The sequence below is a fragment of the Chrysoperla carnea genome, chromosome 1 (assembly GCF_905475395.1).
Source record: "Chrysoperla carnea chromosome 1, inChrCarn1.1, whole genome shotgun sequence".
NCBI classification, from domain to species: domain Eukaryota; kingdom Metazoa; phylum Arthropoda; class Insecta; order Neuroptera; family Chrysopidae; genus Chrysoperla; species Chrysoperla carnea.
Window position 1 is genome coordinate 23,862,914 of NC_058337.1, and position 18,169 is coordinate 23,881,082.

At 29.2% G+C, this 18,169-nt stretch overlaps 1 protein-coding gene across 1 annotated transcript in view; it reads right to left on the minus strand.

Moving 5' to 3' along the window:
• The window catches only part of LOC123305165 (carbonic anhydrase 2-like), a 40,066-nt gene continuing 21,897 nt past the window's right edge, over positions 1 to 18,169 (minus strand). Inside the window, exons 3-6 of the mRNA XM_044886795.1 lie at positions 8,154 to 8,295; positions 7,021 to 7,126; positions 1,945 to 2,184; positions 1 to 540 (exon numbers count right to left, since the gene is read on the minus strand). Of these exons, the coding sequence (XP_044742730.1) occupies positions 325 to 540; positions 1,945 to 2,184; positions 7,021 to 7,126; positions 8,154 to 8,295 (704 nt within the window). The 3' untranslated portion in view covers positions 1 to 324. The remainder of the gene's footprint in view (positions 541 to 1,944; positions 2,185 to 7,020; positions 7,127 to 8,153; positions 8,296 to 18,169) is intronic.

Consider the following 18,169-nt stretch of genomic DNA (forward strand, 5'->3'; position numbering starts at 1 on the left):
GTAGTGTATTGTATGTTCTTTTTTGTACCCATGTGTATACACTATGGACACTGAGTATAGATAGAAAATAACAGTCATATAAAACTGTTATAGAACTATCTTTTTCTGTTTATACTCAGTGTACTACGCCGAGATAAAAGAACAAGAATTAAATGTCTGCTTCGTTTGAAATGGAACAACTTGTACATTGTGGTCAGTCACAAAATGATTATTAAATATTTGACAACCCTGAGGAATGTTACATAAAACGTAAACATGTTAAATGCTTTTTAAGTAATATTAAGCCGTATGCGTATACTCTCTTGTATTTGTTTCTATGCCTTTTTAATGTGTTTTGTTAAGCCATGATAATATTGTTACTAATACTATAATTGTAATTGTATTTGATGTAATTGCGGTAGCTGCTCCACGTCCATTATCCACTTCATTATCACAATAATCACAATTTAAATATACATGTCTATCATTGATGGGTTGGACTGGCCGGAAATTATGTTTCATTTTACCAACGTGATCGGACAATTGACGAAATTCATCGAGCTGTAAAAAAATGTTTGTTAATGAAATTACAGAAATCATTCAATTCAACAGAATTATTTTTTAAGTTTAAATAAATTGTTCAATTCAAATGAGAAAAAGATGTGGAATTCCTTGCTAAAATATTTTTTTTGTATTCATTAAAATCTTAAATGTGTAGCATTCTTGGCATCGAAACAGGTTAACTAATCAAGAAAAAACAAGTGAAAACAAAGAGTTAATTGTTGAAACACCCTGTACAGAAAGTGTTGAATATCAGTACTTGCATTTTTTTTTTATAAATTAGAAGAGTTTAAAAAACCAACAACATTATGGCGGTCTTTCAGTCGCCATTTATTTGGTTTTCGAAATTATTTACTAGAATTTTATTCAATTTTCGATAGTGTTTCACAAGGCCACTAATTGAAGCTACTTGTAAATTTTCAACTCTCTATCTTTTATAGTTTTAGAGAAAATGTGGACACCAAAGTTTTGTCCTAATTTGCACCTTCGCGGATAAACAGTGACGTTTACGAAAAAATCTTTCAAACAAAAGTTGTTTAATTTTTTTATGAGAAACATTTTTTAAATTTAAACTTTTGTTTTATCTCTAACGGCTTACAAGATGGGACATACGGATCCAAGACCCAACCTATGTTGCTCATTTACGAACTTAGCCTCATTTTTTACGTCCTGAGCACGCTATAAAAATTTTAGCTTGATATCGTTTCGTTTTAACATTTCGTTTTTGAGTTATCGTGTCCAAAGACATACGGACAGACGAACGGACAACCGAAAATAAACTAACTAGGTGATATTATGAACACCTATACCAAAATTTTGTTCGGAGCATCAATATTTTTAAGCGTTACAAATTTGCGTCTAAACATGACTGGATATATATTACATAAAAACTGAAGAAAACTCATCGTTTTTGGCTAAAAAACCTTCAATTTTTAAAATGCTAGCTAAAGCTTGCTTAGTTAAAATAGTTTTTCTTTCCTTTAAATTAGATTCTTCTTTTGATGAAATATTGTTGCTGTAGTATTCGGAAAACTATTTTAAGGTTGGTGTTTCCGTCATCCCCTAATTTTGCCAGCGTTTGCATCATCTCATTTGATATCCATAATCTCGATTCTTGCATGGACTCTCGACTCTTGCATGAATTATCGATTCTCGGAATTGGAATATTTTGGTTAGTTATGAGATGTTCATGGACGCACCTAGTTTTGGCTCAGAGAGGGCCAAATACCCCTCCTTCCTCGGTGATACCCCAATATAATACATGTTATTTGTAACGGGGCATTCTTTTTTTTGTCATATTATATTTTAGAATAGAAGAGATAGAGTAGGAAAACAGTAAGTTATGTCGGTTAATTGACATCCTGTAAACTTTGAGGATTTAACAGAAATAAGTGTTTTACAAACCTGTTGATGCGATAGATTAATATAATCAGAGAATTCAATCCAAATAACAACTTCTGAACATGGTGGTGTTGTTAATGAACCCTCATATGTAAAATATTCAGAAAGACCTTGATCAACCACTGGCCGAATCAATTCTAATATACTCTCTTTATGTGCGATTGGTGTTGATGTATCAACATCATGGATTTTATTTAACGAATCAACAAAATCTACATAATCTTTATTATTTTCTTCGGATACCTGTAAACAAAAATAATTAAATTTGTTTTTTAGTCAAACAATCTAGTAAAAATACTGCAAATTATGTCACAGAAGCTTTCTATTCTCATATTGACAACTGACCATTTTGGTCATGACATCTGGTGGTTAAAATTCTAACTATAATAAAGTTGCATGAGATGCTGTCAATATATAGGAATCATTCTATAATTATAAATAAAGACAATTATTTATTATCAAATTAAAATGAAAATACTTCTGTGGTTAGTCTCGTTTGATTTGTACATAGTTTCCCCAAGTCTATTGATATGGAAAGTCATGGAAACGTGCTTTGAAATTAAAAGATATATTAGAATGAAAGCTTGTTTATTGCACTTTAATGAGTGTTTATATATTTCCAAGTAAGTAAAAACACTTTAACCCCCCCCCCTCCCTCACTAAAAAAAAAAACAGATCAGAACATCAAACAATTTTTAAATTTAATTATAAAAAAAATCTTTTAACTTTAATTGACCATGAATGATGAAATTAATAAATTTTTTAAATGTTATTTTATTGATGTTAAACTACGAAAACATCGCGTTATCTACAAAATAGTAAAGCTGACAGGAAATCAAAGCTATATAGATAGGGCACGATGACAGAGAAAAATTAATCGAAGTATCAAAAAAGTTATTAATAAGATCATATCTCGTATAAAACGGATGTATTGTTTTTAAATTTGTAACCTAAAGTCAGCCATATTTACTAAGCTACCGCGTTTATATGTCATTTGTCAATCTTTATATATTATTCCTCAAATGTGTTCTTTTGACGGTTTAAAATATGTCCCTTAATGCAATAACCAATTTTAATAGTTCTAGATAATTTTCAACACTAATGACGAATTAAAAGACAGTCGAAAATTATTGTTTTCGTTAAAAAATTGCTACTATTAACACATGTGTAAAAAAATTATATATATTACAAAAAAATTTTTTGCCTACTTGGGGGGTGCGAAAGTTTCTGAGAGATTTTCCCTTAGAAACATTTTGTTTGAATTTTTTTAAAATATTTCCAGAAAAAATTGTCTCCGTTAAAAATATTTATTTAAGGATTAATTATTTTTATATGTTTCGAAACGATTATTTTCAGATAATATTTTTTCTCTTAAAAACAGAACGAATGGAAATATTATAATATAATGTATAGTATAATCATTATACTCCACGATTTAATGGTAATGTTATCCTTTTATTTTAAATGTGAATAGTCTAAAAATCTGTTGTGTAACAATCTCTTTGGTGAACTGTATATGGATGTCGGTGGACGTTCACACCAGATTATTGAAAAGTACGGTCACATGTTACCTTATTTTAAGTAATTTAATACCTTTATCATATTTTTAGTTTATTGAAATAGTTAACTGCAGTATTTTATTGTCATTTTTACTCGCCTAGCCCAGAACGAGCATAATATTTTCTGTAGCTTAAACTAGATTTGGATAAAATTGGCGTCGTTTGTTTAAATAATGTTTGATACTGATATGTGAGACTGAGCTGTAACTCGAAACGAAAGGTTTTACAAAATATAGTTTTAAGGCTGTATGAGCATGACAACAATGTTTGATCTTTGATTTAAAGGCTCAAAATGTTTTTACAGTTAGACTTAATTTTAAAAATATGTGGTTAAAATTTCAGCTTAGGTATTCATGCAAATTTTCAAAAAATTGAAAATCGATATAAGATACATTGCTCTTGGAGAATCAGGTATACCCTGATTACCCAGAATGACTTTTAAATGGTGCAAAAAATTTTAGTACCATATGTTTCACTCCTCTAATAAGAATATAAAGAATTTTGCTTTAGATTTCTGGTGTATAAAGGCGCAATTTTCTTGATGTATAAAGGAATAGCATGCCGCATTGAAGTGACTGTGTGGACCATGTCTTTCAATAGAGTTAGAGGGAACAAAAAACGACAAAAAATATGTCTCCTTGCCACATGCTACAAGTTGAACAGTTTATAACTATCCTGATAAGTTTATAACTAACACAAGAACAAATTATCTATTAATTAAAATAATTAGTCAATTTAATTATTTTTATGATGTTATACCTGTTTAATTATGGTATCTTTAATTTCTACAATAAAAAATATTTTTAACAATCAAAGCTGAATAAATATAATTAATATTTAGAGAAAAAAAACAAAGTTCGTGAATTTAAATGATATGTAATTAATATAAATGATCCAACAGTTTTTTATTAAATAGTTTTAGGACTTAATTTTCAAGTACTAGCCCTGTCTACATGAAATGTTATGTATTACAAAAAGAAAATGTTTCATTTTGTTTTAGTAATAAATCAAATTGTTTGGACCCATAATAGATACTGATAGTTCTTGATGAGTGCGCAAAGTCATAACAATTCGGGATTATAAAATATTAGGGATCAACGTTCAAACATAGACAAAAAACATGCCTTTGGATGATTTATGGAGTAATATACACTTGAAGAGAAAAATTACTTTTTCTATTCTCTCTATTTTCATAGATCTATCCTAAAATGTACTGAACAATGAGGTGAATAAAAATGCCTCATTCCCCAGAATTTTTCCGCGAGAAGAAAATTTTCCGTATCAAATGGACGGATCAAAAATTTTGTTCTAGCGCACTCAATTGAGAGGGGGTTATAATTTTGAAAGCGATCTTAATAAAGTTTCTTTTTGTATTTGCTATATCTTTATATCGGAATTTTAACGATCGAATCTCAAAGTATTCACCTAGGTGTAATAAAACCCTAAAAATTATCAATCAGTGTCTATAAAACGAAATATAGTTGTGCAGAATTAATAATTGTACTGAGGGTATCAGTGTGCAAAGTAAAAAAAACTAGCTGCAAGAAAAAAAATATGTTCTTAACATGGTAGCAAATAAATATTTGCTAAGTGAATATGTACTTGCAATACTTAATTTTTTTAAGAAATCAAACCACTCATTTTCTTGAATAAAGTATTGAGATCGTTATTGACTCAAGAAATATTTACTTGTTATAAGAACATTAATATCCATGTAATTTGTGTATTTTGGTAGTATTATAAATATTATCAAAGATAATAAATGACAACTGTAGGATATTTTGAATTAAATTTCGATCTTTTCCTCAATTTGTATTATATTAATACGTATTTCGATGGCCATGAAGTCATCATCAGTATGAATTAATTAATCGTAATTACTCTTAGAGTGTATGCTACTCGTTGCTAATTTGGTGGCAGTCTGCACTTAATGTTAATGTTTCTACGACTAAAGGATTGAACTCTATTTAGTAAAGTTCTCAGACCTATTTTGAATTTTTAAGTGGAAATTCATTTTTTTAAATGGTTTAATTTAAACATTGACTTTATATCTTGGCGACGAGAAGAATTAAAGACTTCCGGCTTGCACTTACATAAATTTTTTTATGGTTTCCTTAACGATGTTTAAAATAGGAATTTCATTTGAAAATTTTGAGTTTGGGTACTTCACTTGCCTATATTTTAGGTTTTGAGAAGAATTTTATCTAACAAAGCCTGGAATTTGGAAAAAAGCCTTCGAATAAATCCTGCACAGACAATTGGACATCAGGGACAGACTGCAGATATTTCTACCAACAATTTTTTGAAACGTTCTGTATGTTTGTATAATAGTTATCCATTTAAAGAAAAAATACCTGATTTATAGACCTTTGAACTGATTCAATTATATTTCTAACAAAAAAGAATAGAAACTTGATATTTATTAATGATATTGTAACAAAATGAAATATGTTTTTAGGCAGGTGGAGAAACATTCTTATACACTATATTATGTAAAGAATAATTTTGTTAGAATACTTGTATGGCTCCATACATGACTTAAAGCAATGCCTAGCGATTGTTTATGAAATTAGCAAGTATCTATTAGGGGCAAAATGTGAATTGCAGTGTATATACACATACATTAATATGTTGGCAATAAAAGGATATCGGCTAAAGCGACCAATATTCATGGAAATTATAAGCAAAGATATCGGCTATAACGATCAACGATTTTTTTACATGTACACACTTTTTGTATATACCTACAGTGTGCCAAGTGTGTCAATAGTAGGGGAGCCCAAGAGGGGATTTTGGGATTTACTAAAACGCGTCAGATTAACATACAGGGAGGAACCTAGTACCCCATTAAATACCTCCACTAAGTATTAGCCCCGTATATGTGGCCGCGCGTCAAGGATAAAGGATCAGATTAGTAAAAAAAAATTGATAATCTGAAATTAATTAAATAATTAATTAAATAATTAATAATTAATAATAATTAATTAATTGAATAATTGATTATTTAAGGTATTTCCAGCATGAAAAGCATTTGTCGTTAGATTTGGCCAATTTTTTTTTTGACTGGATCAATTTTGACAAGTTTGAAGCGCTTAGATATCGGAAAGTCATGTTCCAGATCAGATATTTTAATTAGTTTATAGATTATATTAATTTATAGATATAAGTCCGTAGCTCAAAAAAAGGGCTGGGGTCGGTAATCTTGACACCACTCGCATTAATTGTGGGAATTTTTTCAAAAAACATTTTTTCATTCACGATTTTATCGAAATATAACGATTAAAAAATTTTATTCCTTAAGTTTGTGTGCCCGTTATATCAGTACAAACATAGCCTTTTAATCTTAATAGTCTATCTAGTCTTAAAATATGTAAAAATCCTGACGCCATTTATCAGTTTTGTTTCTTTCATCGATAAAATAAAAGACGTCAAAATCCAATTTGCGTTGCGAAAAAAATAACATTGATAAATCGTTATTTTTTAGTTATAATCATTATGGCTTCCAATTAAAATATCTCACCTCATATAAAAATGCCAAAACTGTCAAACCATCGGGATGTTCCATTGCTTCAGCTGAATTTGCATATTTTGTATTATAAAAGACCATATGTAATTCCATTGGAAACCTGCAACGAATAAAACATATATGGGACCATTCATTAATTACGAAAGGACCATTTGGCGATTTTTACCCCCATCCTCTATCCCCATGTAAGGGTATACACAATTTTTCGATTTTAAATGTGTTCATTTTTATCCATTTTAAATTTTATAAGTAATACTTAGAGTACATTCTTCCGCAATATTTAAAATTTTTTTAATCGGGAAAAACAAGATAGAATCCTGCGAAGGAAGAAGGTGGGGCGTACGTAAAATTCTATCTCGTTCTTAATTTAAATAAACAATAAAAATTTGTAAGATAAATCGTAAATAAGGTAAATCGAAGTGTACATTATAGAATGTAGAAAATCATTCGTTATCAGAAATGGAATTCTAATATTAAATTTCGACTTATAAAATATTACGTAAGAAAAGGTTTTACCCCTTCCCTTCACTAAAAGAACATGTAGAGATTTTTTACACCCCCCTCGGGTCCCTTACGTAATTAATGAATGGTTCCTTAAAGCGAGGCATTATCAAAATTAATAAGTAACATTTAACGACGTTCTATCTCGTTAATATTCCATTAGATCCAACTTCTTAGAATTTATTGTAGGTATATTTGACAATATTTCATATCCCTTGTGCTTTCCGGATTTGATATTATTAGTTCCAGATGGAACGGTTTTTTTTTTTTTTTTAAATGATGAATACATACTTGAATCTTCGTGAGTGGCTGCGTCTACGTCAGTACTGCTCAATGAGAGGTATAGCGGTATAGCCGCACGAACCCTTTCAGCTGCAGCCTCAGCGCACGCAGTGACGCGTCTAAGACAACGCTTGAATTAAATTTCATAGGAGCAGTATACTGCGTCAGACGCTTGACGTCAGTCGCAGCATACGAATCATACCTTAACTATCCCGTTTCTAATTTGCGGGACGTTTATCGATTAATGCTTAACTTATATTAAAGTCGCAATCCTCTACAGGTGAAATTTTTCATAATTTTATATAGATTGGCATATTTTTAAATGAACGAAAAGAAATACTTACGTTTGATTATCAATTCGATTTTCACTTCCAAAAGTATCATTATCACCCCAATGAAAATGTAACTGTACAAATTGGTATGTACTTCGTAAGGGACCACCTTGTACTGTTGGCATTGGTGTATCATCCTTAAGTTTCATCTGAACTGTAATAAATAAAAAAATTTATAATTAATTTTAAAATGTTTTTTATTAAACATTTTTGAATAAATTTTTGAGTTATGTGAAGTTAACTCCTGTCAGGACGTCAAATGAAGTTTATTCGACAGGCATAATATCATAGGGCTGCAAAATCGCCGCCCAAACTTTTGATTGCAGTAGAGAGAGACCGAAGTAGGAGCGTATAGCTGTAGAGAGAGAGGTAAGTCAAGACAGATAAAGTAGGGGCGTATAGCTTCTGCGTCTCTCTTATACGCCTACAATTAATATCTCTTTTTACCTCTCTCACTGCAGGAAAGAACTCATTTATAACGTTTCTTATGTCTTTACGGCTCTATGATATTATCTCTATGGTTTATTCTAATAAAGATCACCCCCTTTTTATAATATATTAAACGATAAAAAATTAGACAAAACACTTATTTGCATGGAAAATAATTTTTTCCCAAAATGGGTGACCAAAAACAGCCATAATTTGGACAAATAAAAACTAACAAAAAAATTTGGGAAACTGTCGTTCGGGTGTGCCATCTTCATACAGCTAAATTTTCCCTGCGTATAAATTTGTATTTCTGACGCGTGCTATAATTACCGGATTAATAAATTTCATTTATATGCTTGAAAAAATTTATTTAATATCTTTACGCTTATAGTCTAGTTCACATGTACGATTTTTTCTAACTTTTTTGTATATTCTCCGAAAATTACGAAACAGGTGTCATTCGATTTGTAATTTTATGTAGAAAGTTTACTAAAAATGGCGCTGAAAAAAATTGCAAAAGTTATAAACAATTAAGTGAAAAATAAAATAGGGGACTCAGTTTTTTTTGAATAACTCAAAAAATATTGAAAATTTTCAAAATCTGAAAAAAAATCCAAAAAGATGAAGAAATTTCCTAAAATAAAGTTTTGACTGCCGAAATTGTATCTCTAATATTTATAATTTTTACAGAGAGATTTTTAAAACAATTAAAAAAATTTAAAAAAAAAATTTTTTTCATTACTTTTTTTCATTTGTTAATTTTCAAATGTTAATAACAAATTGAAAAATCAAAATTTTAAAATTTGAAAAACGGTAATTTATTTGTAAGCCTAATAAGAATAACTTCACGGAGGGAAAAAAATTCTGGGGTTTTAATTTAATAATTATCGGAGATTTTATGTTAACATTCTTTAAAATAATTGGTGGTTTAAAAAATTTTTAAACCACGGATTATTGTTTATTCATGTATCTCAAAACTACATTAATTTTTTTATTTATGAATATTCATATTTTATATGTTTAAATAATTTTTTTTGTTAGTAGGTCTCAGAGACAGAACGCGTGCGAGAGCCAGACTTGCCGTATTTTGCGCTATTTTCAAGGCTCTGTAAAAATTATAAATATTAGAGATACAATTTAAATTTAGGAACTTTACTTTATTTTAGGAAATTTCTTCATCTTTTTGGATCTTTTTTCAGATTTTGAAAATTTTCAACATTTTTTGAGTTATTCAAAAAAAACTGAGCCCCCTATTTTATTTTTAACTTAATTGTTTATAACTTTTGCAATTTTTTTCAGCGCCATTTCGGATATTTCAGTAAACTTTCTACATAAAATTACGAATCGAATGACACCTGTTTCGTAATTTTCGGAGAATATACAAAAAAGTTAGAAAAAATCGTACATGTGAACTAGACAAACTAGACTATTAGCTAATTTACTTGTTGTGAATTTACGTGTTTTCACAATAATTGTTTGTATAATTTCATGTTTCAAAAATATGCACTTTGAATTTGTTTCTATATCCGGGTAATCTTTTGATCTATCAGTTTAAATTTTGCACTATTTTCAAAAAACCATATGTTTAACCCCCGAACTAAAAAAGGGCTGTTAAAAATTTGCCTGTATGTGTGTGTGTCTGTGTGTTTGTCAGTCTGTGGCATCGCCTGAACGGATGACCCGGTTTAATTTTTTTGGTTTTATTTGAAAGGTAATTTAACGGAGATTGTTCTTAGCTATATTTCAAATGCGAGCTTAGGTTTCCGTACCCGAAAAAAATTGGCGATGATCTTCAAAATCAATTCAGTTTGGAAAAGGCATGGCGTATAAATAATTACTATGGAAATGAATGGTCAAATAAATCTGGTTCAATTCATTTCGAAAAGTGAAATGGTAATTTCAATTTCAATTAAAATATTTCCAAACATTTGTCCCAAAAAATGATAACTCTCTAAGTATCCTTTTCATCTCATCTGATGTCCTTGACCATCACTTTGATATTGATTTCAGAAGGAGTGTTATAAATTTAAAGTGTTTATCTGTGCGTCTGTTTGTTTCTCAGTCGCATCGTAGCCCCTAAACGGTCGAGCCGACTCGATTGAGAACATTTTATAGCAAAGTTTCCAAAAATCGGGTTACAAGGAATAAATCACATTTGTCGGGGGTTTTTTAAATTTTGAAATTTCACTTGTGTTGAAGTTTGTTTAATTATATTTGAATTGAAAATACCCCTCCATTTTACAATAAAATATATACACGCTTGAAAGAGAAGCAATCTCATATCAAAACAAGTGAAAACAAACAATTGACTGAGTTAATTGTTGAAATACCATGTATAGGCAGTGTTGATTACTTTATCACATTACACATACAAACATGTGACACATACATAACTGTTAATCAAGTATAGTACATATTATAAAATTTCCGCCTAATTGGCGCCCTCACGGGTAAACAGTGATGTTTACGAATAAATGTTTCAAACAAAAGTTGTTTAACTTTTGATAAGGAACATTTTTTACATTTAAACTTTTGTTCTATCTCTAACGGTTTACAAGATGGGTCCTACGGACCCAAGACCCAATTGACTTATGATGCTCATTTACGAACTTGACCTGACTTTTTACGTCCTGAGTACGCTGTAAAAATTTCAGCTCGATATCTTTTTTCGTTTTTGAGTTATCGTGTCCACAGACGGACGGACGGACGGACGGACAACCGGAAATGGACTAAGTAGGTGATTTTATGAACACCTATGACAAAATTTTTTTCCTAGCATCATTATTTTTAAGCGTTACAAACTTGGGACTAAACTTAATATAGTATGTATATTTCATATATACATGGTATTATAAACGCAAACTAGATGTTATCGGAGTAGTTTATGCAACATACTTAAAGTTTTTGCAAATAAATGTTTTTTTTCTTGAACTGCCCAAGTATAAAAAAAAATATGAGCATTGTAAACATTAATTTAAAGAAATTACTATTTATAGTCAAATAAAAGTGACGGAAAATTTACCACACAGATGCTAAAATCCCTATCGTCTAGCCGGTATAGCCTATAATTCTATCATAAAGTAGTTTTCTATGATTTTATAGTAGTTTTTTAGTAATTTTTTTTTTCAAGCATGCAAGATAAATACTCTCTTTCTGCACTGTTTTCCGTGCAACAAATAGCTAATTACACACTATTGCGCCAAATTTACTTGTTGCACGCCAAGAGTAAATCATCTTGGTAATTTATTAACTGATATTACTATAACTGTCCATGTAATTCATATATAATGCTGTAGCTTAGAATGGTAAAACTCGTGCGTTTTTTGTGACACAGAGTATACATATTATTTTTAAAAAGATTTTTAATTCATTTTTTTATGCATTGCACGACGATTTAATTTTCAAAATTCATTAAGCTACTTAAAAACGAAATCACTCTTAGTACAGCAATCAGCGGGGTGAATTCTATTTCACTCAATTAAAATCTTAAACCAGTTTCCTATACGATCAAAATTAGATTACTTCAAAATTCGTTAAAAATCGAAATGGTCGTAGGTAAGCTTGGCACTTTTTTCGGTAATAAAAAAAATTGGCTAACACAGATTGAATTTGATTAATGGCAGGCAAATGTAAAAATTGCAACCGCAAGTTTTTGAATTAATATAAACTTCATTCAAAAATATTATGCTACAAATCAAACTACTATGAGTACGGGGTGAAGGTTTATAAAAGAGCAGCACATAACACACTTACACAATCATCTGCTAGTTCGGAATGCCGTAGATCTTATACATAAAGATAAGTTTACTAACAACGGTTTGATCAGAATAAAAGCTTACAAAATACTTAAATACGTAAATAGCTTGAAACCAGAAGTTAATAAACATAGTAAATGACGTGTCGTGGGGGCACCTAGTAAGAACGAAGTACCTTTCGATATATATTAACTAACAGGCACTAATGTAATAAATTAATAACCATTAAGTGTAATCCAAAGAAAAATAATCGTTTCAAAATAAAGAATTTCACGAATAGTATTAAAGTATTTTTATTAAATGAATGATACATAACAATATTCCACGCCACACAGTTTAATGACTAGCGAACCTTATTCTGGACACAGGGTATTTCGTTTTGTATCTAGCCGGAATAAAAGGCTTCAGCAAGATTAGATGCGAAAATTACATCTGTGAAACTTTTTCTAACCCACCCTATAATGTTCTTTGAATCAAACGCTCTCACGATCACAAAAATTGTTTAAAGTAGTTTTCCAGTTACGGTCTATCAAAGCTACTAATATATTATAGTTTTAGTAAATGACTATGAAAATGGCTTTCTGTGAAAATTTTTCAAACCACCTCCAAAATGTTCTTCAGATCGTTCTGATCAAAAGCTCTCACTGCCACAAAATTTTTTAACGAGTGGTTTTCAAGCTACGGGTTATATAACTATAATATATGTGTAGCTCTGATCTCCCGTAGCTCGAAAACTACTCGTTTTGTGGACGTTAGAGCTTTTGTAGAGATCAGTTAAAAATTTTGTGACCGTTAAAGCTGTTGATCAGAACGATTCGAAGAACATTTTGGGCGGTTTTTAAAAAGTTTTACAGAAAGCCATTTTCCATATACTCATATACTAAAACTATAATATATTCATAGCTATGATCGCCCTTAACTCGAAAATTACTCGTTTTTTTTTTTACCGTGAGAGCATTTGATTCAAAGAATATTTTAGGGTGGGTTAGAAAAAGTTACATATCTAATGTTGCGGGATCCTTCTTAATTTAAAAATTTTCTTGTTGATAAAACTGTAACACTTCTATCTAGCTCTCATTAGTCAAATGTATAACTTGCAATAAGAAATTTTGTTCCAAAAAAGGATAGAAAGACAGCAGGTAGTGAAAGAATTGTACATTTAGTGTTAGTAACACATTTGGAGGATGAAGGTCGTCAGTTATGTAAGACCTAGATGTATAAACTTGTTTTATCAGATTTTCATGCTTCAAGAATGTTAAAAAGTGTAAAGTTTACTAGCTGCCAGATTTGCCATCCAAACATATAATCAAACAAAAAAAACTTCCCCTTTAAGAAATAGCCCCCTGTTGTGCCAACATACATATAAATAAATTAACCACTAGACTTTTATATATTCGATTATATTTTAAAGGTAGGTATTTTGAATGTAAACCCACAGACTGTTAAATTAAAATGAGAAATTATTGAAAAAACGTTTTGTTAATGAATGTCAATATACAATTATCCATTCTTTTTTTCTTCGCTTTAATTGTTTTTTTGATTAACAATTTTGTTCATGATTTCTTTAAATTAAATAATAATTTAATTAATTAAAACAAGGTAAATGAAATTATATTTGCATAACGGATCATATGATTTTGTTTTGGTTTTTTTTTTCTTTGATTTTAATTGATTTGCCCTTCAACTTATGACAAATTATTGTGTTTTCAGACAAAATAAAACTTGATTTTAGAGGTGAAATATTTTTAATGTCATCATTTAAATGAATTAATTCGTTAATTGTTAGTTCCTATATTCATTGAGATTTTACTATTATTTATTCTTAAATAAATAATGATGTAAAATAATTATGTGTAACAGAGTTTAATTGTGTAGGGTAGATCGGGACTAGTTGAGCAAGTTTTGGCTTTTAATGTTGTAGCTACTAAACGACTTATCGTATTTATTTGATATATATATCGATAGATAGCTAATCTCTTCCTTAACAAAAAGTCTTTTAGACCTTTCTCTTATGGGTTTGGTGACAACTTGCTTTAAGTGACGATGGTCGTAGCTGCTTAACTTACCAGTCGAAAGTTCTGAGGTAACACACATTAAAAAAAAAAAAAACAATCGAATTGATAACCTTCTCCTTTTTTGTTAGAAGTTGGTTGAAAAAGCATTATTCTTAGAGCGACGTAAGTATTAAACTTCAAAAGCCGATTAAATTTACTTATCATCACAATTTATCAAACGATTAATTATTTTACATTGACATAATCCAAAAATTCTAAACAATATTTTTTTTCTAGTCATTCAATTTTGGTGTGATGAACGGAGCCCCCCAGAACCTTTCTTTCGTTAGCTCCGATCAACTCTTATTAAGGGGAATAAAATGAAAAGTAATTAATATCCGTTCCCGCCGATCTTTTGTTTCTTTGCGGCACATTATATAATTGACAGGGGAGGAATTGACATTAATTGATATTACAATTATTTAAAGTATACATCTGTGAAAGCAAAAATATTCAAAGGTATAAATATTTAAGAGTAGAAAAATATTAAAGTAAATTTTTTCGAAGTATTAAATCATAATTCTTAAAAAGTAGAAATATAGTGAGGTAGAAATATTTTAATGTAAGCAAAAAAATTGTTTAGTAGAGATATTTTGGAGTAAAAAAATAAAATTATAAAATTCTTATCATGTTTCCAATTCAGTTTTCTTCTACTTCCGTATGTTTTAATGATCAGAAATTTCGCAAATTTATGTAGAACTGAGATGAATTAATAATAAAGCTTTTAAAATATATATTATTTAATATTTATTTTCAAATAATTGGTAATAAATAATAATAAATCAGGACTGACTGGTATGCATAAAAAATAGTTTGGTGAATATAATTATTTACACTGGAGCTATCCCTATTCGTCAAATAAGTCGTAAAATTATAAATATGGTAAGTTCATGTTACGAATAAACAAATTTTGTTTAGTCTACAATCTGTCGTTGCCCAAATATTTGCATTTATATGCAAATCAATAGTTAGTTTATGACTCTTTTTAAATGTTAAATATGTAGACATTATATTTTACGACTTAAATAATTTGTTTTAAAATTAATTTATTGTAAATAAATGATTAATTTGTTAAGTATAATATTAATTTTTGTTTCGGGTAATAAATATAAAGACAGTAAAAGAATTGATAATGAGTCTAAAAACGATAAATTCTGTCTCATGGACAAATTTCATCAAATAAAAATATTTAAAATCAGTTTTCAGCCAATATACAAATAATAAAAAATTGTTTGAAAAAGTTTGTATATAAACGTTTTGGCTGCGTCAGTGGGTGATATAGGCATTAAATTTTTTTTTAGAACGTTTAGAACGCTTCCACCACATTTTTTTTAAAGTCCTCATAATAGCACGTTTGTATTATAATTTAGTAAGAAAAATAAGTAATTTCTAGAATTATTATCAGCTAGTTTTTAAAAGAAATTTTAACCTAAAATATAATATAACTTTTGTCAGTTTTTCCCCCTTTCTTTTTCTAGTAGGCTCTGTTTGTCTGCCGGAAAAATTTTAGATCGATTTTTAGCTTTTTTCCCGTGATCCAATCGAGCTAAAACTTTGCAGGCAGGCTCGTGGAGTCGATAAAAATTATATTATGTGTTTTGAGGAACATATTATCCTAATAATGGATGTGTTTCTTTCAACTTACATGTGCAAGTGGAAAATAGGTTACATCTCGAGAACGGCTGATTTTAGAGCAAAAATGGATCCATCCCAATAATGGATGACTTTTTCTTCAGTAATAAATTATTTAATTAAATTATGGTAAAGTTAATTTACAAAGAAAGATAGTATATGAAACAAAGAAATAATTTTAATCTGATATTTTTATGATTTATTCATTTTATGACTATTATTATTATTTAATAATAATAATTATATAACAATATTCATCACATTGTGAATAAAAAATGTAATGCTGCAATTATAAAATTCCACGATTCGTGTTTAGAATTAATTTTATCAGAGGTATATAAATGCAATATGAAAATTACTAACTTTTATTGATGAAAACAAATGTATTTATTATTTTTTATAAGATGCAAATTTTATCTCATTTATATATCTAATAAAAAAATTTATATACTTGAAACGGCAATAAAAAATAGCTTCCGCGTAAAATTTACTACTGGAATTTTTAGTTCAAGAGTATTGACAAAAATGAGAAACAAAGACCAGTTCAAATATTTCTTCTTTTACAATTCGTGAACGCGTGATTTTCTATCTCTAAAGGATATAACTTTTAAGGCTGTACAAATTTTTAATTAGCGTGAAATTTATAATTGTTCTAAGAATATTATTTTCTTTAAAAGCGATTTTCTAGATAAGAATGGCTAAAACTACAATTGAATTTCTAGAACTGCGATTATACGCTTTACTCATTCGATTTGAAATTTGGATATGTTAATATGGGTATTTCATATTATACCTGCCCTGGGTACTTTTATTTTTCGAAAATCCTGCCAATTTCCCCAAATTTTCATTGTTCACACACAGGTACCTACTTTTCTCGAGGAAAAAAGATACAATTCTTTAATATTATGCCCAACCAAAAGTGAGTATATGAAAATACAAATTTTGACTTTTTTCAAATCCCTTGGTGACAAAATTTTTAATAATTTTGGAAAAATGTATCTTACTACATAGAAAAAAAGTATTTTTGCACCTAGATACAAAATATTTTCGAGCGAGTACTCCTGCCTTAAGTATACGTAGTCCTACGGTAAGAAAAGCTGGTATACTTCCCACAAGAATATCAATTTATTAAGTGTCATCTCTATTAATTTATTTTAAGATAAAATTATTAATTTTATTGATCGTTTCCTAACTCATTTCATTTTTATAAATTCTTACGAATTGATTTAAATTTATTAACTAACTAGTGACCGCTTGTTATGTGTTTATTCACGACAAAAATGTGTTTATTTACGACATCATATTAGAAAAATCTAAAATAATCAGTGTTTCTCGACTATATTATGCATGCATTATACATATAAACCTTCCTCATGAATCACTCGAAAAGATCACATCTACCAAAAAAAACCACATCAAAATCCGTTGCGTAGTTTTAAAGATCTAAGCATACATAAGGACAGACAGCGGAAATTGACTTTGTTTTATACTATGTAGTTATAGTTCAGTGCATTTACGATAATCGAAAAGGGATGACTCAAGAGTTTGTGTCGCTAGATTTTTTTATTCATTCATTCAATAGGGGGTTGTTTGGAGACTTTAAATCTAATTTTACCTATTCGTGAAATTGACCCTTTCATCTTGGAAAATGATTTTTTTTTACGTTTTACGCAGACAAGTCCAACGACACCAAATTCATCAAATTTTTATAAATAAACAAGATATGGGCCAAAAGGCAAAAACAGTTTTAAGTTTCTATCTTTAACGGTTTACAAGATGGGTAGTACGGGCCTAAGATCCAATTGACTTATGTTGCTCGTTTAAGAACTCGACCTCATTTTTTGCGTCCTTTAAGGACGAAATTTTGACAGTTTCAACTTGATATATTTTTTTGTTTTTGAGGTATCGTGTTGTCAGATGGACAAACAGATAACCGGAAATGGACTTATTAGGTGATTTTATGAACACCTAAACCAAAATTTTGTTGGTAGCAGCAATATTTTTAAGCGTTACAAACTTAGTAAATCTTGATATATTTCATATACATGGTATAAAATGTTCAAGGCAACAAAAGTGAAATAGATTAAAAAATCCTATAAAAAAAATAATCCGGAAAAAACACCTGAAAATCAAGTGGCTGAATGTAATGATAGGAGAT